General features: G+C 28.4%; 1 protein-coding gene across 2 annotated transcripts in view; it reads right to left on the bottom strand.

The window, feature by feature from the left end:
- LOC129958396 (delta-sarcoglycan-like) overlaps positions 1-22957 on the bottom strand; it is a 406890-nt gene that overhangs the window by 181775 nt on the left and 202158 nt on the right. For both annotated transcript variants that reach the window (XM_056070868.1, XM_056070867.1), the window contains one exon: positions 6270-6337. In XM_056070868.1, the coding sequence (XP_055926843.1) occupies positions 6270-6306 (37 nt within the window). In that variant the 5' untranslated portion in view covers positions 6307-6337. The remainder of the gene's footprint in view (positions 1-6269; positions 6338-22957) is intronic.

Below are 22957 nucleotides of genomic sequence, written 5' to 3'. Positions count from 1 at the left end.
GATGTGGAGAGGGGGGTGCCAGCTCAGGTGTCGTCCTCGTCATCTGACCGTGGTTCAAAATGACGAGGTCCGTCCCAAAATAGCCCTAGTGTTGCTTCAAACGGGACGTTAATATAACCAAACCAAACCAAACCGAGACATATGTACATCCGCTAAACTGAATATTTTATGTAAGATTACATGGTTCCGAATTCCTTCATGTTTATATTGAAATAAAGTTCGTAATTATAGTGGTATATTATTCGAAGGAATTGCGCGAAAATTAGTTAAATTCAATTTAGTTAACATTTAAATAAATAAAGAGAACTCAGTTGATTTGAAAGCATACATTTAAATCATATACAAATAAAAGCACGATCCATACACTATCAGTCACTTAATGCCATATGGAATAAGGCAAATTTAATCACTAAAGTATCATTATGCACTGCTTTTGTCCATTACCATAATCATCAACCAACTTTCTTCCTTTAACCAAATCCTTTCACAAACCTAGAAATGTTGTTTTTTGTTTGTTTGTTTCCGTCGTTCCAAATCTTCTCCTACCTGAAGCACTCTAATTGAGGATATATATACGGAAAAGTTTCCATTTCATTTTGTTTCGATGCGATGCTCTTTGGTATTGAAGCGAAAAGGAAATCCAGAGAAAGTAGCGCTTAGTTTTCCAATTCCAATGTATTAGCAGAATGTAAAAGGTGCTTACTCTCTAAAAATGAAATGAAATAATACATTTGCGATCGTATTTCCTATAATACATCGGCGTATAGATATGAGTAGAGTAAATGGATACCCGCTTTTCGTTTTGAAAAACAGAAAGAAGATTTCTTTTCACATAAAGCAGAGACGGAGGCTTTGAGTCCATCAATCCCTTTTCTTTCAGTTATCTGAATTTTGTTGTGCTGTTTATATTATTTCATAAAGTAAAGATCAGATTTTAAAAACATGTATAATATAACCTTTTCCTTTGCGCTGTTTATATTATTTCATACAGTGAAGATAAAATTTTAAAAACATGTATTATATAACCATTTTCTCCAAGGTTAGACTTGAAATGGAGATTATAAATACTGGTATTTCTAGATTTGAAATATAAGGATAACATATGCAAAGTATAGCAAGCATCCTATGTATATAAAGGCTTTTTGAATTTATTAAAAAGCGTATAGTATTTACTTTTGATGATCCATAAATGTATATATATTTTTTTTAAATTCGTAAATCAAATATACGTTAATAAATTATGACGGTAAAAGGTATTTGAAATAACAGCTTTTTATACCAATGTAAATATTTAAATGTATTCCTAATTTAGTTGAATTTATGTCTCGGGATATTTATTTCTTGCTTTTAATAATTTGAAAATACTTTGCATCCTACTTTCAATTCATTCTTTAACCAATAACTGCATTCTTTGTGGTATTTCTTTTTATTACAAGAAATAATCAAGAATATAAGCATTAGAAAATACCAATTAAAATCTATTTCTGAAAACAAACTAAAAAAATTAAAAATTATTTCTGTATCAAACTAAAAAATTGTATTTAGTGAGCGCTAATTCTGCTACTACTAAAACACATATGAACTTAACCAAATTAGTAAAAATACCAAGTTAATATTAGCAAAAAGAATAAATACAAAATCAAAAAGGAAGAAAATAAGAGTCTGGCCTGAAGACTTTCTCAAGGGTCACCCTCAGGCAGGGATTCAAACAAGGGAATTTTTCTGTGAGGGGCTTGACTTTTTTCCAATAATATTGACCCCTCGTCAATATTATTGGACGTTGTTTGTGAATGTTCTTCTATAGTTTATATTATGTTATTATAATTTTCGCTTAAATTGGAAATTATAATTTATTGTTTTATTTCTGTAAAAAATGGTTTATCTCTAAAGCCTCAATTTCAGGGGATTTTCGGGTCACGAAGGGTCAATATTGCTGGACAAATGTCAGACCCCTCACAGAAAAAATCCCTTGTTTGAATCCTTGCCTGAGGGGGACCCTTGAAAAAGTCTTCAGGCCGGATTCTTAATTTCTTCTTTTTTGATTCTATATTTATTCTTTTTGCTAATATTAACTTGGTATTTTTACTAATTTGATCTGTTTATTACAGATGTTTTTACAGTTAGATTAAGTCGATGTCTTTCATTTCATAAAAGCCAAATGTCTTTGTCGCAAAGCATATGTTTTATGAACAAAAATAAAATTTATAATATACTGAACTGGTGGCAAGCAATATCAATTATATTAATGCTAAATGAGTTAGATCTAAAAAATATAATTTTTATAAGTTCAGAATCATCATTAGATATAACGAAGCTTAATTTTTAAGTTATCATTATAAAAAATAACGATGTTACAGGTTTTTACTCCCCCCCCCCCTTTTTTTAAAGATGAATGCCAAATTAATTGGTATCAAATTTATTTAATTTTTTTTAAAGTGAAATTTAAATATTAAATTTAACAAACATAGAATAAGCTATACAGACTAGTTGTAAAAATATCATTACATAACATTTTATTCTATTGCTTTTATCGCTCATAATACAACAATCCTCAAAGGATTGGATTCAAATTGATTAATATGAAATTTATTTTGCGCAGCGTTTCAAAAATTCTTAACTATTAATTTCTCCTTTCTGAATAAGATAATGAAAATTCTGAGAACAAATTATAAATCTTATAACCAAAGTGAATTTTTTCTTTCATTCACTTTCTTCAATACATCCAAAATATAGCATGTTTAGTGAGAAACTTCATAGTGTAATAAAAAGAACCGAGTCTGCATTTTTTACTTGATGCCACACATCATCTGGGTTCAAAATGTTTTACAAATTTACCTTTTCGGTCATATTACATCATACTAATTTCCAATTATCTAATTCTTAGAGTAATAAAAAGATTCAAGTCTGCATTTTTGATTTCTTCTCACACGCCGTTTGGATTCAAAATTTGATACAAATTTACATTTTCGGTCACAATATATTATGCTAATTTTCAAATTCATAATGTAATAAAAAGAATCCAGCCTGACTTTTCATCTTCATGTCAAATGTCTTTTGGGTTTAAAATTTGACCAAAAAAATTTACATTTTCGTTCACAATACATTATGCTAATTTTCAAACTCATAATGCAATAAAAAGAATCCAGTCTGCCTTTTCATCTTCATGTCGCATGACTTTTGGGTTCAAAATTTGATACAAATTTACATTTTCGGTCACAATACATTATGCTAATTTTCAAATTCATAATGTAATAAAAAGAATCCAGTCTGCCTTTTCATCTTCATGTCACATGACTTTTGGGTTTAAAATTTGATGCAAATTTACATTTTCGGTCGAATACATTATGCTAATTTTGAATTCATAATGTAATAAAAAGAATCCAGTCTGACTTTTCATCTTCATGTCACATGTCTTTTGGGTTTAAAATTTGACCAAAAAAATTTACATTTTCGTTCACAATACATTATGCTAATTTTCAAACTCATAATGTAATAAAAAGAATCCAGTCTGCCTTTTCATCTTCATGTCGCATGACTTTTGGGTTCAAAATTTGATACAAATTTACATTTTCGTTCACAATACATTATGCTAATTTTCAAATTCATAATGTAATAAAAAGAATCCAGTCTGACTTTTCATCTTCATGTCACATGTCTTTTGGGTTTAAAATTTGACCAAAAAAATTCACATTTTCGTTCACAATACATTATGCTAATTTTCAAACTCATAATGTAATAAAAAGAATCCAGTCTGCCTTTTCATCTTCATGTCGCATGAGTTTTGGGTTCAAAATTTGATACAAATTTACATTTTCGTTCACAATACATTATGCTAATTTTCAAATTCATAATGTAATAAAAAGAATCCAGTCTGACTTTTCATCTTCATGTCACATGTCTTTTGGGTTTAAAATTTGACCAAAAAAATTCACATTTTCGTTCACAATACATTATGCTAATTTTCAAACTCATAATGTAATAAAAAGAATCCAGTCTGCCTTTTCATCTTCATGTCGCATGAGTTTTGGGTTCAAAATTTGATACTAATTTACATTTTCGGTCACAATACATTATGCTAATTTTCAAATTCATAATGTAATAAAAAGAATTCAGTCTGCCTTTTCATCTTCATGTCGCATGACTTTTGGGTTCAAAATTTGATACAAATTTACATTTTCGGTCACAATACATTATGCTAATTTTCAAACTCATAATGTAATAAAAAGAATCCAGTCTGCCTTTTCATCTTCATGTCGCATGACTTTTGGGTTCAAAATTTGATACAAATTTACATTTTCGGTCACAATACATTATGCTAATTTTCAAATTCATAATGTAATAAAAAGAATCCAGTCTGCCTTTTCATCTTCATGTCACATGTCTTTTGGGTTTAAAATTTTATAAAAAATTGACATTTTCGGTCACAATATGTTGTACTTATTTTCCAATGCATAGTTTAATAAAAAGAATCAAGTCTTCATTTTTGACAATATGTCACACAGCATTTGTTTTCAAAATTTGATACAAATTAACATTTTTGGTCACAATACATCATACTAATTTTCAAATACCCAATTCTTTGTGTTGAGTTACTCCATTAACATACACTTAAATATTCTAAGCAATAGATTATCGAACCCTGGATGGATTTGGTAGAAAATCTGGTATACTTCGCTATTCTCATGCTAAAACCACATGCTAAATTTTACACTCCTAGCTATTAGCGTTTTTACTTTTTCGTACATGAAACATATAAGGAGAAAATGTTGCAATCGTCAAAAAATTCGAACTCAAGATTTAGACGAGTCTCCTCGATTCAAAATTCACTGAATCCAAAACAGTCTATCTTTTTGTGAACGCGACAATTCAAAATGCTTTGATCTAGACAAATGAAATTTGGTATGCACCTAATTTATAGATTTCTGTCAAATTTTTAGCAAAATAATCCATTCAGAGTAAGTTTTGCTATCAGTTGGTCCGAATGCAAGTGAACACAATAGCTGAAAAAGTAGAAAGCATAGCATCTAAAATACTTTTCTTTACTACGAAGCAGAAAATGCTGATGTGCAAAACTCGAAACTGTAGAAATAAAAATCTGGGCACTCGTAAGGGTCATTGCTTTACTGGATTTCCACGATTTCTATGTGGAGGAGAGGGGTAGCATCTTAATTAAGGAACATGTAGGTAAGTTTTGGAGAAATCACTATCGGTAGCTTTATTATCATTTCCATATGCAGAATTAAGGAAAGACAGACAGACTTTCTCATATCAGACTTTGTTCAAAATTTTATAGAACTCAGAAATTTTAGAGTAACGGCTATCTACCAAATTTCATTCTTCAAATTCTTTCCAGCTTTCAGTAATTTTACTCACAGACAGACAAACATGATTCCAAAAATGCTCTTTTTGGACACGAAAAACTTAAATTAAACTTTTTCTTAACAATTACAATGCTTTCTATTTTTATACATTTGGAAAAAATCATAAATTAATTTAAAAATCAAGTAAACTTTCGGCTATAAATATGCTCGGTTATGAATAGATACCTATATCGTGTATTAGAAAATCCTAATACCATAGTTTTTCTTTATTTAGGTTATATAAACAACACGTTTCCAAGCAAAACTAAGGCTAATTTGGGGTGGATCTTTCAATTTTGAGCAAAAGTCAGATAACAAGGATGACACCCGAGATCCCCTCCTACCTTCTACATGCCTCCGCTCCACACCAGAGGACATTTAATATTGACGGAATTAACCCCTTGAACTCGGATGATGTCTCTCACTTCCCATTCAAGTTGGTGCCTCATTTTCAAGTTTTATTATATTATTTTTCAATTTGATTGTAAAAATGCCTACAGAATGGTTAAAAGATGCAGATTCATTTTTCAAAGAAATTTAATTTAAAACAATTATGTATATTTATTTTTCAGAGCAATAAACAAACTTTGTATAATTATGTATCGAATTACTTTTCCGAGTGTAAAGGGCTAATAAGAACCAAATCCTTTTACAAAGCTTCTTTTCAGCAGAATCGTGTTTCGATCCTGGAAAGACCTTATCACTAGGGTACAACAGTCCTTAATGTCAGCATACAGAATTCCAGCATACATTGTTATCCCTTTACAGCATATCACTTTTTGTTAGAAGCAAAATATATTTGTATTGTTTATTCAAAAAAGTGCTTTTTGTAAAGAATATTGGACTGGATAGTATTTATCAAATAAAAATACTTAAAATAACGTGATTTTAAGAAAAAAATATATTTACCTTCTCGGGATCGGGTTAGCTCTTTAGGAGTCGCCATCGTAGAGATTCTGTTTCCCAATTAAAAAGTCCTAAAAAAAATAAGAACAGCCATTAAGTCATAAAAAAGACACAAAATGCGAAACAAACTGAAAAGGAAGTAAAAATGACGAGCGAAAGCGGAATATTTTAGTTAATAATATCAATCCCCTCCCCCCCTTTGAAAAGAAAAATTCATAGCTAAAATTGTAAATGTTCTTTTACGGCGGCATTTTGAAATTGGAGAGAGACACATACTACTGTCTTTTGGTTAGAGTGAGATAGTAATAGTTCACGGAATCGTTTTGCGGGCTTTTATGCCTTTATTTTATTGCTTATGACTCTATTCAACAGAGGGGGTGTAATTACAGAAAACGATTACTTTTAGTTCCGCGCGATGGGAAAGTTGGGAATCAGCAGCCATCGCTTCTTATGGTTGACCTAAATAAAATGTACCATTTCTCTGAGTAATTTAAGCCGCATTCCATTTGAAATGGTAATGCTTACTTCGGATGTGTGTTTATCCTTTAGTTATTCGTAAAATCATCATTCGCGTAGGCGTTGATTTTACGTTAGACATTAGCTATAAACTGATTTGGATAGATTTTTTTATAATTGTAAAGCTTTATAACTTAATAAATGCTTTATCACACTAAAATTATTTAGTTTTATAATTTTTATGAATTGTACATTAACATCCAAATATCAGTTTTTGTCTAGATCGATTTATTATTTAGAATGATGCTTATTAAATTACGCATCCTGTCCCCAAAAGGGGTCGATTTTATTGATTTAATTTTGCAACATATTCCTAATAAATATTTTACGTTAGCCATTAACAATAAATTGATTGGGATAGATTTTTTTGTCGTAGTAAAGCTAAAGCTATATAACTTAATAACGCTTTATCACACCAAAATTTAGTGTTATAATTTTTATAAAATGTGCATTAATATCCAAATCTAACTTTTGTTTAGATAGACTTATTATTTAGAATGATGCTTCTTAAACTACGTACCCTGTCCCTAAATGGGGTCGGGTTCATTGATTTAGTTTTGCAACATATTCATAATAAATATTTTGAGTTGTTAATTAAATCTATTTGTTGTTGTAAATCTTTATAAACGCTTTTATTACACTAATATCATTTAATCTTATGATTTTTATGAATTGTGCATTACATCCAAATCTCAGTATGTTTTAGTTCGATTTATTATTTAAAACTACGCTTCTTAAACTACACATCCTGTCCCCAAATGGGGTCGAATTTATTAATCTAGTTTTGCAACATATTCATAATATATATTTTACGTTAGCCATTAATAATAAAATTATTTGGATAGATTGTTTTGTCGTTGTAAAGCTTTATAAAGCTTTAATAACACTAAAATTATTTAGTTATATAATTTTTATGAATGATACATAGACAGCTAAAACTCAGTTTTTGTTTATATGGATTTATTAAAACTTCTTAAACGACATCCTGTCCCCAAATGGGGTCGCGAAGTTCACTGATTTGGTTTTTTTAACTTGTTAAAAATAAATATTTCACTCAAATTCTTCAATTTTTGTTTTCGTTAATTTCTTTTATTTAGAACAATACTTTTTAAATTAAGTATATTCTCCCCAAATGGGGTAGCGTACATTGATTTAGTTTTGCAACATATTTTCCATAAACATTTTACTCAAATTCTTTCATTTTTGTTTACATCGGATTATTATTTAGAGCAACGATTCTTATTCTACGTCTCCTGACCCCAAATAGAGACCCATTCCTAAATTCAGTTCTGCAACATATTTACAATAATTCTTTTCTCCTCAGATTCTTCAATATTTGTTTACATTTCCTTACATTACATTAGTGAAAACACTACTTCTTAAACTATGTGTCCTGACCCGAAATGGGATCGTGCTCATCGATTTAGTTTTGCAACATATTCGGAATAAATAACTTTCTTAGATTCTTCAATTTTTGTTTACATTTCCTTACATTACATTAGTGAAAACACTACTTCTTAAACTATGTGTCCTGTCCCCAAATGGGATCGTGCTCATCGATTTAGTTTTGCAACATATTTGGAATAAATAACTTTCTTAGATTCTTCAATTTTTGTTTACATTTTCTTACATTACATTAGTGAAAACACTGCTTCTTAAACTATGTGTCCTGTCCCCAAATGGGATCGTGCTCATTGATTTAGTTTTGCAACATATTCGGAATAAATAATTTTCTCAGATTCTTCAATAGTTGCAAGCAAAAAGTAAATGAACATTTTCGTTTAAGATTTCATTATAAATATTTTAACAACAATATTCAAAAACATTCTTGTTTACCATTATTGAGTCCTTTGGAATTTTGAATTCATATAAATGAAAACTCGCCTATTTATTTATTTATTTCCGTATATAGGCGGTGCGAAAAGAATGTCCTTTAATGAAAAAGGATTGTATTAGTAAAATTATTTTCGTAACTTAAGTTTTTATTTAAGAAAAATAGATAAGAATTGTAATTCCTAATTAAATAGGAATTATTTTTATAATTCATGGATAGTATAATATTTTAAAAAGTAACAACTTTTGAAGGTTTTAAATTATTGAATTTTTAAAACGTTAAATTAATTAAATTATTTTTTTTATTCTTTAAAAACATTGTACACTGCATTCGGATGAGGAACCATCACATTTTTCAATAGTAATCTACGATTTTTCCTCTTTTAAATAATTCTGAGAGATGAAAAATCCTCAGATATAAGCTCTTATTCAAATCAATCCAAAATAACAAGAAATACTTTTTTTTAAGATTTAGGGGGCTCTTTTAATCTGTGCAAAAATAGCAAATAGGTCACTGCTAATACTTTCCTACATTTTCCATATTATGTATTTTTATTTCAATCGTAAACATGATGATTTTACTCAAAAAATGTTTGATGTTTGCTTTTTTATTAATTTACCGTCAGTAGCGATGAAATATGAGTAAGTAAAAATTCGAAACGCAAATTTTTATTTGCTTATTTATTTACAAAAAAAATTCTCAATAACAGTTAAACAATATTCTACAGGTGCATTATTTAAATAATAAAAAAAATATTTATAAGTTCAGCAATTAATATGAAAAAAAAATGTTTTTAGAGAAAAATAAAAACATGTTTATTTTCTGGAACATTTCCTTATAACTGAAGCTAAAGTAGAGTAATGCTCTTTTTTGCATTATCAAGTTTCCACCAAATTTCTGAAAATCTGTTTTCTAAGAATTAAATTTTAATTTCTCATGCTTCATGGCTTTTTACTAGAAAGAGTAGGTATTAAATAATATATAAAAATTAATGATCGGTCCATCAAAACCCTTTTTTAACTTTTGTATTAAGCATTTTAAGTTTTTTCTTAATGTTAGACAAAACAGCAGAAAACATGTTTTATTTTTCGCTTCGTTTGAGCGATTTTTTCCTTCTTCAAATGAATGTTTTTGTGAAGTCGAGATGCCACATCCTCCCCCCCCCCTCCCTTCTTCGAAGGAACCAAAAGCCATTTTGCTTTGAAATACTTTCGTTATTGTGATATATCTAAAAAACTATTTCTCGGAAAGCAAAAAAAAATTTAAAACACTATACTGATGTTTTAAGTTCTAGTCCCTAAGTTGACATTAAAAGCTTGTTGTGCTCCTGACAAAAAAATGGATATAAAATATTATAAGTTTATTTGAAAATAAAGATTTATAAAATTTATAAACTTAGTTTTTGTATTTTTAAAAATGCAAAATTTTTTATTCTTTATTAAATATTTTAACATAAAAGTGATAATTATTGTTAAAGATTTATTAGTTTTTCATGCATATCGGCAAAAACGGAAAATTTAATTTACATTTTTTTCCATCATGTATATAATGTTAGAGGAGGGTTTCGAATGCGAATAGTTATTAAACCATTTAGGAATTCCTAATTTCAACTGTTCATAATTCATCTACCATTCATTCAAAACTGCGAATATTTATTTGTATTTGAACTAATTCAATTTAGAGAATTTGGATATGTATCCGAATTTCAATTTAAAGAATTTGGGTATGTATTATATATAATGTTAAAGGAGGTTTTCAATAATATATATAATGTTAAAGGAGGTTTTAGATCATATATATAATGTTAAAGGAAATTTTCGAATGTGAACTGTCATTGAACATTAGGAATTCCAAATTTCAACGGTTCATAATTTATCTACTGTTTATTCAAAATTGCAAAAATTATTTTAAAATATTTATTTGTATTTGAAATAATTTAATTTAGAGAATTTGGATATATATTCGAATCATAATTTAGAGAATTTGGATATGTATTCGAATCTTAATTTAGAGAGTTTGGATATGTATTCGAATCTTAATTTAGAGAATTTGGATATGCATTATATATAATGTTAAAGGAGGTTTTCTAATGAAACTGTGATTCAACTGTTCATAATTTATCTAGTATTCATTCAAACTTGGAAAATATTTATTTTCATTTGATCTAATTTAATTTGAAGAATTTGTATATGTATTATATTTAATGTTAAAGAAAGTTTTCGATCATATGTATAATGTTAAAGGAGGTTTTAGAATGTGAACTGTCATTGAACATTAGGAATTCCAAATTTCAATGATTCCAATTCAATCCAAATTTCAAAATATCAGCGATATCTACTGTTTATTCAAAATTGAAAAAATTAATTTTAAATATTTATTTTTATTTGAACTAATTTAATTTAGAGAATTTGGATATATATTCGAATCATAATTTAGAGAATTTGGATATGTATTCGAATCTTAATTTAGAGAATTTGGATATGTATTCGAATCTTAATTTAGAGAATTTGGATATTATATAAAATGTCAAAGGAGGTTTTCTAATGGAACTGTGGTTGAACATTAGGAATTCCATATTTCAACTGTTCATAATTTATCTACTATTCATGCAAAATTGCAAAATATTTATTTGCATTTGATCTAATTTAATTTAGAGAATTTGGATATGTATTATATATAATGTTAAAGAAGGTTTTCTATCATATGTATAATGTTAAAGGAGGTTTTTGAATGGGAACTGTCGTTAAACATTAGGAATTCCAAATTTAATCTGTTCATAATTTATCTACCATTCATTCAAAACTGCAGAATATTTATTTGTATTTGAACTAATGCAATTTAGGGAAATTAGATATGTATTCGAAACTAGTTGTTGCTATTTGAAAAAACTGTGCTTGTATAAATATAAAATGAATACGACTCTTTACATGAAAAAAAATATCTCATACACTTGGAAAGGACATATTTCTATGGCGATATCCACTTACAATTTTTTTATGCGATAATAATCTCGTACTAACAAGTAGCGTTCATTTTCTTACTGATTATACAGTCAGTGATAAATTTGCTATTTAATTCTTTCAAAAAATACAGGAAAGGAATTTAATTTAAAAGATAAACAACGTATAAACTAAATTTTATTTTGTTTGAAAATAGTAGAAAATTAATACAGAGATTTAATCTTCCATGAAACAGGGTTTCGAAACAATAAAAAACATCAGGTATTAAAAAAAAACCCTCACCGGTATTTTTCAAAATTATTTTAAATTGATACCTTCAAAAAAAGAAGAAAAAAAATTAATGGTTTACCAAATTTACAAAACTTTCTAATAAAATACTATAATCTCTAATAGAATATATTAATCGAAAACACGCAAAATACAAGCGTCTTTCTAGTCTTAATAAGTATTGATATATACAAATGGCATTAATTTTTTAGAGTTCTTTCATACTAGTATTTCAAAAATGATTGCTGTTTTGAAAATCATTCCTTAAGCAAAATTCCTCCAGTTTAAAATTTTTTTTAACGAAAATGCATATTAGCGTTTTAACCCTTTCTAGGGCCGTGGGAAGTATGCTTCCCACCAAATTTATCAATCTTTGTATGAAATTATGTAGGTTGGCATAAGTTCTGACAAATTTTTTTAGTAAGTCAGAAACTTAAATGCTTCAGTTCTTTATCTCAGACAAAATGATGTGTCTTGATTTGTTATACTTAATTATTAATTAACCAAATTAATTAATTAATCAAATTAAATTTATCTAATAAGCTAAATGAATCCCTTTTCTTATTCTAATTTCAAGCTTAAAAATATTTTAACATAATATGACAAGAAAAAAATAGCCCTTTAAAGGGTTAACTGACAAGTCTATTTGGAAGAAAATCAACAATTACACGTTATTTCGTAGTAGACAGTCAAAATATAAAAATAAATAGCACAAACTTCCAAAATTATGAAAATAAAAATTTTTGCTCATTAGTAAAGGCTCAAATATCATTCCACTTTGAAAAAAAATAAGAAAATATTATTCGAAAACATACTTAAATTAAATATTCGACATTCCTATACAAGGTCTGAAAATGTAAACTGACTTCTTTTTATTCATTTACTAAAGTATTCTTTAAGACAAAATAAACGATAGTTTTTTATCCAACGTATTAATATTTTTCTTACTATGTACTAAAAAGAATTTTATACCAAGTAAAATTGTAAGGTCTTTTTATATGATTCCGACATCTCTTCAAGTGAGAAAAATATCATTTATCACTTCTTCAGAACCAATAAAATCAAAATTTTATTCAGAGATAATGTAAACAAAGGGTTATTTGTATACCAACGGAAGATTAATCAAGGTAATCAAAGGAAAGAGCATCGTTCATTTTGAGGTTTGACAGTATCTCCAATATTATGAAAAGATTACTTTTCATTAGTTCCAAATTTTCAAAGTCAAGAGTAGACGATTATTAAGTTATAATTCTCTTGTCCTTTTCATCGACATCAGCCATGTTAACATGTAATATTCGACTCTAAACTATCGATCACATTTTCTTAAAGTTTCGAAAGTTGTTAAGCCTATCTATCGCAGCAGAATACCAGCTTTAAAGATTACGTTCGCTTAAATGTCTGGATTTTGATCTGTTTGTGAATAGAAACATACATATGGAAATGTGTCTTTAAAACCAGATTTTATACTCTCAATTGTTTTATTGTATACAAAAACACAAAATGAATACGTAATTATTGTATTATAATTTTCTTGGGCTTTTCATTGACACGTATCGATATATATATATATATATAAATCTAACGTACGTGACACAGAAATCGTTCTTATTATAGTCAAATAGCAACAATCAACTGTAAACACACCTTTGTATGAATTTCACTCTAGTTCATAGAACGTTTTTACGGTTGCATTCAATTAAAATTTTTGTAGCTAATCAATGGAGTTACAAAATATCATTAAAAATTATTTGGATCTGTTCACTGTGTCACTGAAAAGTACATTCAGTCAGAGGAAAGAACATATAAAAGAAATCAAGTAACAGGTTTCAAACAGTAAGTTGAATCGAGCGCTAAATAGACTTCACTGTCACCAAATGAGTAAGTTATAGATATGATTTGCCTATGGAAACTGATGTTCGCATTTTTCAAAACAATTGTTGCAACTTCCATTGTGTTAACTTAAGACTCAAAAAATCACCTTTTTAATGATAATTTTATTTTACTATTAATTATTCTATTAATTAATAGATATTTTATTATATTTATAAAAATTATCTTTTTAATGATATTGATTTTATTTTCGTAGAATTTTCTCTTAACTTTAATAATATTTTCATTCAATTTGATACATTATATATAACATTCTTTTTAAATGCTATGATGCAATTTCACACTCGTCCATCAAAAATTCAGCTACGTGTTTTTGACACTCATTAACTGTAGTAGGAATTCGATCTTTATTCCTTAATATATACACTTTTTAATTTGCAGTAATCCTATTTAGTTGAATCCATATTTTTCAATTGTATCACATAACTAGGTGAATTGTTCTTTTTTGAAAAATGCTGTCCATAAATCATTTAATAACCTGAAAGGTCAATAATCTGGCAGAACAAACTGAACGCCAAAGGCGGCTATTTTGAATATATGTCATATTCGCCGCTAAACTATGGATCACATTTTTTTAAACAAATATTCTTTGGAACTGCTACCACAGTAGAATACTAGTTTCAAAGATTATATCGCTTACATGTATGCATCTCGAAGCGTTTAATAAAAGATACAAACATTCATATGAAAGTGTATCTTTAAAATTAGATTGTAGACACTCAAACTTACCACCATTGATTATTACCACAGTTTTAATCCAAAAATCCAAATTCGCAAAAATCAATGATTTCATAATTATTAAATTGTAATTCTCTTATCGTTTTCTTTGAAATGAGTCATGATAACACGTTATACTCGCCTCTAAATAATCAATCATATTTTTTTCGTAAAACTTCGAGAGTTATTAAGGATTGCTGCCACAACGGAATACCAGTTTTAACGATAACATTGCATATTCGCTTAAATGTCTGGATGTCGATTACGACGTGTTTGGTAAAAAGCTCAAACATTCACATGAAAACGTATCTTCAAAACTAGACTATAAACACTCAATTGCCCTACAACTGATCCAAAATCACAAAAATCTAATCAACGGCACACAAATATTTTAAATAAACAAAATTCCCTGTGGCTGTGTATGCATATATTTATTATGTACTACATCTCCTTTTAAAAAATAGTCCCACAAGCAAATTCTTCCCACTTATTATATAAAACATTAGTATATATTCTACGAAATAATACAATTAAATTTTCAAAGTACAAAAATGATTAAATATTCAGTTAATTAAAAATTAACATTTCTTTTTTACACTTTGAACTACTCTACTGTTATTCTTTGAGTTTTCTCTTTTATTTTAATACGCCGTTTGATAACCTTTTTACCAGTCCTAAAGTACTGATTTAACCATTTAAGAAGCTACGCTTCAGCCAATCACTGAAAAGACGACAACCTTTCTTATATTTCAACTTTTTTGAATAAAGTTTACAGTACTAATATAACAAATATTAATAACTTATGGAGAAATTTAACAGTCTATGATTTTTAATAATCATCTGATTTATATTATATTCCAATTTTATTTGAAAACAGACGATAAAAGGATTTTGTATATTATAATATTGCATACAAAAGTAGTTTTTACGTTAAAGATAGTGTAGACAAATAGTACACACGACAGTAAATTAACCATCGATATTTTTTTTAAATCTTCTGATTCATATGATATTCCAATTTTAATTAAAAGCAGACGATAAAAGGATTTTGTATATTATTTCATACAAAAGTAGCTTTTACGTTAATGATATATGGAAGGATTTTAATCCCTAACAACGCCGGGTATATTAACTAGTTAAACTATAACTGTGTTGTCCATTTCATTGACGCTAGCCATGCTAACACATTCATACTTAACATTTTCGCCTCTAAACTATGGGTTACATTTTCTTAAAACATCCAGAGTCGTTGGGGATTGCTACCACAGCTGAATACCAGTCTTAATGATTACAAGCTTAGATGTCTGAACCTCGATGTGTTTAGTAAAAGACGGAAATATTCATATGAAATGTATCTTTGAAACTAGATTGTAAAACACAATTCTGCTGCCTTTGAAATCACCAAATTTGATACAAATTTAATTGTTAAATTACAAAATTTTTATCATTATCATAGCCACTAATCATATTGATTTTTCATAATATTTACCGTTGAATTATTTATCATATTTTCTTAAAACATACAGAGCCGTTAGGGATTGCTCCACAACAGAATACCAAAGACCACAACGCTTACATTCTTGGATCTCGTTATGTTTAATAAAATATGAAACGTTCATAAGAAAATGTATCTTTAAAACTATATTGTAAGTACTCAATTTTGCTACCTTTGGTGAAAAATCTTAAAATTACTTAATTACTAAATTATAGTCTCCTTGTCCTTTTCATAGACTATGTTAAATTGTCGTAATACTCACCTCTAAACTATGCATCTAAAAACATCCAGAGTCGTTAGGGATTGCTACCACAGCAGAATACCAAAGACCACAACGCTTAAATGCCCGAATTTCGATGTGTTTAGTACAACACAGAAACATTCATATGAAAATGTATCTTCAAAACTAGATTATAAATACTCAATTCTATTACGGTTGATGAAAAAACACAAAATCTAATAAATACATAATTCTTAAATTATAATATTTTTTGTCTTTATCATAGGAACTAATCATGTTAATTTGGCATAACATTCCCCATTAAGCTATCTATCATATTTTCTTTAAAATATCAGAGTCGTTAGGTATTGCTACCACAGTAGAATACCAAAAACTAAAACGCTTAAATGCCCGGATCTCGACGTGTTTAGTAAAAGACGGAACAATACATACGAAAATGTATCTTTGAAACTAGATTGTAAACACTCAATCTCTACCTTTGATGAAAAATCACAAAATATGATTTAAACATAATTATTAAATTATACTCTCTATGTCCTTTTAATAGACTAACCATGTTAATTTGTCATAATATTCACCTCTAAATTATGTATCAACTTTTTCTCAAAACATCCAGAGTCTTTAGGGATTGCTCCGTGGCAAGGTACCGAAAACTACAACGCTTACATTTCTGGATCTCGTTATGTTTAGTAAAAGATGGAAACATTCATATGTTAATGCATTTTTAAAACTAGATTGTAAGCACTCAATTTTGCTACCATTGATAAAAAAATCTAAATTCTGATAAGTATGTAATTATTAAATTATAATCTTTTTGTACTTTTCTTAGACACTAACTGATTTGTCATAATATTCACGTCATTAGGGATTGTTACCATAGCAGAATGCCAAATACTATAACGCTTAAATGCCTGAATTTCGATGTGTTTAGTAAAAGACGGAAACATTCATATGAAAATGCATCTTTAAAACTAGATGTAAACACTCAATTTTGCTACCCTTGATGAAAGAAACACAAAATCTAATTTGTACATAATTATTAAATTATAGTCTTTTTGTCCTTTTCATAGACTAACCATGTTAATTTGTCATAATATTCACCTCTAAACTATGTATCATATTTTCTTAAAACATAAAAAGCCGTTAGGGATTGCTACCACAGCAGAATACCAAAGAGTACAACGTTTAAATACCCGGATCTCGATATGTTTAAAAAAAGATGGAAATATTCATATGAAAATGTATCTTTAAAACTAGATTGTAACACTCAATTTTGCTATCTTTGATGAAAAATCATAAAATCTCATAAATATGAAATTATTAAATTACAATCTTTTTGTCTTTATTATAGGCACTAATCATGTTGATTTGTCATAATATTCACCTTTAAGCTATCTATCCTATTTTCTTTAAAAAACCAGTGTCGTTAGGTATTGCTGCCACAGCAGAATACCAACGACTAAAACGCTTAAATGTCCGGATCTCGACATGCTTAGCAAACTACGGAAAAATACATATGAAAATTTATCTTTAAAACTATATTTTAAGTACTCAATTTTGCTACCTTTGGTGAAAAAACACAAAATCTTACAATTACGTAATTATTGAATTATAGTCTCTTTGTCCTTTTAACAGACTAACTATGTTAATTTGTCATAATATTCACCTCTAAACTATGTATCCCATTTTCTTAAGACATCCAGAGTCGTTAGGGATTGCTACCACAGCAGAATACCACAGATTGCAACGCTTAAATGCCTGGATCTCGATGTGTTTAATAAAATACGGAAACATTCATATGAAAATGTATCTTTAAAACCAAATTGTAAACACGCAATAGTGCCACCCTTCACGATTATTGCAGTTTTAATTACACCTCTTTTATTCCGTCTCTGCAACGACTCTCTATTTTTAGTATCGGTTAAATTACTCTCTAAAACAAATTTGAATATGCATGAGTTTTAACGACATGCCTAAATCTTGGGAAAACCTTTTCTAAAATTCGATCAAGTACTTTACACGATGGCAACAAATATAACATGGTAACAATTTTATCAATAAGACGTAAATGGTTTATAAAACTCCATTAATCTATGTAAAGATTGATTAGAGGATGTTATAAATTCAGAAACGAACGTTTGTTTGCCCAAATAACATGCAGAGAGGGAGCATTGTTTGAACAAACTTCAAAACGGAGCGTTGTTTTCAATCGGATTAATAAAATATTTAAATAGCTGAAAGGCAAACGATTTTATTGGATTCCAGAAAATGTAAAATGAACCGTTTCATCGGAAGCGAAATGGAAAATAAATTATTTGGGAACTGTTATTTAAATGTTCCGTGTTCGGGGGAAAGTAGGAATTAATTTTACGAACCTAAACTGTGAGTAGAATAGTTATCGCGTTCTTTGAAGAAAATAATATAAAATAATTTTGCATCGAGCAGACACTCTCAGGATTAAAATATCTATTGTCGAGTAAAAATGTTTGATTTTTAATTAAGAAGTAGCGTTGCTTTAAAATTAAAGTGTCATAACTGAAAAATAATTGAAATTGTGACAACAGATGGTGCTACAATATGCTGGCTGAAAATAGAGCTGAAAATTAAAAATAAAATACATATATTAATAAATATTATTAAGTAATTACATGTTCTTGAAACATATATCGATAGTTTCTTATTTTTATTACTGAAATGGTGTTAAATCAGCACTTAGATACATAATCCTATTGGCATAACGCAGATATAACGAATTAACTGAGAACATTCCATGTTTATAATTTTTATTTAGAAGAATGGAATTTAATAATGGCAACCGTAAAATAACAATAAAACAAATTCCACACATGTGCTAGCTTAACCCTTTATAGGGCCATTTTTTTCTAGTCATTATGTTTAAATATTTTTAGGCTTGAAATTAGAATAAGAAAAGGGATTCATTTAACTTATTAGATAAATTTAATTTGATTAATTAATAATTAAGTAACAAATCAAGACACATCATTTTGTGTGAGATTAAGAAATGAAGCATTTAAGTTTCTGTCTTTCCAAAAAAAAAATTGTCAGAACTTATGCCAACCTAGATAATTTCATACAAAAATTGATAAATTTGGTGGGAAACATACTTCCCACGGCCTTGGAAAGGGTTACATTTTTTATGGTCCGTCGATATCAGCCATATAATAACAACAAAGCAAATGACACACAAATTATTTATGGTTAATATAATAGTTATTTATGGTTAAATAATTATAGCTATAGTGACTAGTATTATATATAAATGATTCCCAGCGATGTGAAATTTTAGAAAACCTGAAACAATACAAGTTCTTTTAATAGTCTAGAAGGAGCGGTCTATCGCTTTAAGAATCTCTGGTTTGTTTCTTCGCTGAGACTGGAAATTGCTCTACCATCCTCCTTAACGCGTTTCATCCCTTTTATCTATAATACGACATTTCGAGCAACTGGTCGCTCCAGTTGTTCGGTATCTTCAGAATAGTGAAAGGAAAAAGTTTTAATTTAAAGCAAAATTGAGTCTCTTTATGGATATATCAATGACCGTAGCCCGATGTAAATATGTAACCTATTGCTCAAATTTTGAATTTTATTTTGTAATATACATATAGGGCAATATACATATAAGGCATATAGTATACGGCAGGGTGTTGTACTTCGGGACAAAATGCATTTTTCTATCATTTAGTGTTTGAAATTCTACTAAATTTGTTTCTTTAATCACCAGAGAACAATCCATGAAGCCTGTTTTTCCTCTAATCACAGAGAACAGTCCAGTAAGCCTGGTGTTCCTCAAATCACCAGAGACCAGTCCAGGGAGCTTAGTGTAATTATAACATGTTTTGTTGTTGCCATTAAGAAAGCTTTAAAAATAATTTATGGTAAGTAAATATTCTACCATTCTCATCGTTATTTTTATGTTCACTTCTGTTGCTTGTAAAGTGAGAGTTATATTTTTGAAGCACACTTTAGACAACGGAAAAGTTAATTCAGCAATGAAATTAACCTCAAAACATTTATGCTGTTTTCTACATTTCTTTTTATATAATTTCTAAAATAATTTTATTCTTGGAAAGAATTTGATATAGGCTTTATGTTGTCAACAATGTCAAAATTTCAAATAATAATAATAATCACTGTAATTTGTTTTTAATAAAGTTGTAAAACAAATGTTTATTATTTTTCTTTAAAAAAATATTTTCTATTGTACTGTTTATCCCTAGGCCCAATATAAAGCAAAAGGTTATACTTTCGGAAATGTATATGGATGGGAAAATAAACATTACTACGGACTCTTTAAATGAGATGTAATCAATTTTAAAAGATTTGTACATTTTTTAAATGGTGGTTTTAATAGACTTTCAATCGTCATGTTCAATAATTCCCAAATTTAAAAAAATGCTCCAAGATACAAAACGTTCTCAATTTTTTTTATATGACTTAGGGTTTTGTTTTGTTTTGTAATTTTTTATGCAATAAATATATTTTGCAAGTAAAATGCATCATTTAAATGAACCTCCATTCATTCAGAGGTTCTGATATTTGCTGAATTACTGACATACCCTCGTAATTCTTACAATTCTATTTTGATTTACTGTTGCTTAAATTTATTATTTACGTTGTATTTTTCTTTATTATTTTTATTATTCTATCACAAAGGAATCATTATGTAAACTTGGTTATTATTCTCATGTGGCTCAAGTTCAATAACGAGTCAATATTTTCAGTTTATTTTTAGAAATGAATTATGGAAGTGTAAAAGAAAAGCATCATTCTCTCTTGCTCTATTTCTCACTCTCACTTCCATCAAGGGATGGCGCAAATTGTTTAGGCTTTTCTGTCAAAGCTTTATCAGCTTTTTTTCATCCCACATGCCTAAAAGCATTTATTTATGGGAATATAAGTGGTGCTCTTGAACTTTTAACACAGGTCACTTACAGCTTGATAAAAAAAAAAGTCAACGTTCAGCTGCTACTGTGTTTGTTTAGAAAAATCAACATTTCGTGCATTCTAAAAAATTAAAGAATTTTAGTCTGCACACATTTTTAGGAATATTTTTTTTCAAAAATATCTCTTTTTTTAATTCTTTCTAAAAAAGAATTCAAATAGGTTTTGTATAGTTTGAAATATTTCCAATTTTTATCCTCTTTATTTTTTGTACAGTATGTTTTTATATTTGATTTGCCTTAGTCTATTACACACTTTTCTTTTAAATTATTTACATAGTATTCTAGCTTTGCACCATTTCTTCCATTTTTCCATATTGATCTTTCCATGTGATCCTTTTATATTTGATTTGCCTTAGTCTATTACACATTTTTCTTTTAAATTATTTACATAGTATTCCAGTTTTGCACCATTTTTTCCATATGATCCTTTTATATTTGATTTGCCTGAGTCTATCACACACTTTTCTTTTAAATTATTTACATAGAATTCCAGCTTTGCACCATTTATTCCATTTATCCATATTGATCTTTCCATGTGATCCTTTTATATTTGATTTGCTTTAGTCTATCACACACTTTTTCTTTTAAATTATTTACATAGTATTCGAGCTTTGCACCATTTCTTCCATATTGATCTTTCCATGTGATCCTTTTATATTTGATTTGCCTTAGTCTATTACACATTTTTCTTTTAAATTATTTATATGGTATCTCAGCTTTGCACCACTTCTTCCATCTTCCCATATTGGTCTACTATAGCATTTGGCTTGAAAACAATATCTTTTCACTTAATTTCTAGGTTCACTTTGCAGAAAATACTACAATTCCTTTTGCGTCAATATTAATTTCATTTCCGTAAATGCGTTGATTGCCGTGTTTCATTTTCTTTTTTATATTTCGTTTCCACTTTTACTATTGATTAATGATATGTATGTTACAGTGAAAACGAGAATTAACCAGGTAAAACGCGTTTTAACTAACAGCGCTAGGGAGAACCCATATTAACTAGGGGAAAACGCGTTCTAACTGACAGCACCAAGGAGAACCCGTTTACTCCAGTTATTTCCGTTAAGTCCAGTTAAAGCCTTATGAATCTAGATTGGTTGCTTAGGAAATTTTCAAAGCAAGTTCAGCCATCTAGTTTTATTCATGATGGAACATGCTTATTGCTGGACTCATCATGGTACAAGTTTGATACAAAAGATTATCAAATTCATTGATTTTCAGATCTGAATTCGATATATCGCAACAAGTTTTCTTGACTCAAAACGGGTATTGAATCAGGAAATTTCACGAAGAACAGCAGCAAGAAAAGAAGCTGTAAGAACTGGATAAAGGTTCGTCAGCTGCTCTTGTGAAAAACTGTTCTTCAAAGAAATGTTTCTGTATGAAAAATGGCTCTCTTTGAAGTTGTAAGTGTCACAGTAGTTTGCCTTGTCGAAATAAATAACTTGTAATAACGGTATTGTACCAAACAATATCCAAATAAAATAGTTTTTCCTTCAATGATAGATTCTTACCTCAAACTATAGTTTAATACAATAAGATATAAATAATAGCGTTAACAAATCAGTCAAAACGTGAATAAAACGGATTCACCTTAGTGTTGTTAGTTAAAATGCGTTTTACCTAGTTAATTCACGTTTTGACTGATTTCGGGTTTACACTGCACACATATTCAACTTTGCAGGTAATTGCACTTAATTACCTACAAATTAGGTCATTACACTTTGTGTTAATAAAAGCCAAAGAAGAAAAGTTTCAAATACTAATTTGCGCATATGAGCTCTGGTGCACTGGAACTTTC

This window comes from Argiope bruennichi, chromosome X1, assembly GCF_947563725.1.
Source record: "Argiope bruennichi chromosome X1, qqArgBrue1.1, whole genome shotgun sequence".
Lineage (NCBI taxonomy): Eukaryota > Metazoa > Arthropoda > Arachnida > Araneae > Araneidae > Argiope > Argiope bruennichi.
The sequence above is the reverse complement of the archived record's forward strand: the minus strand, read 5'-3'. Positions and strand labels throughout refer to the sequence as shown.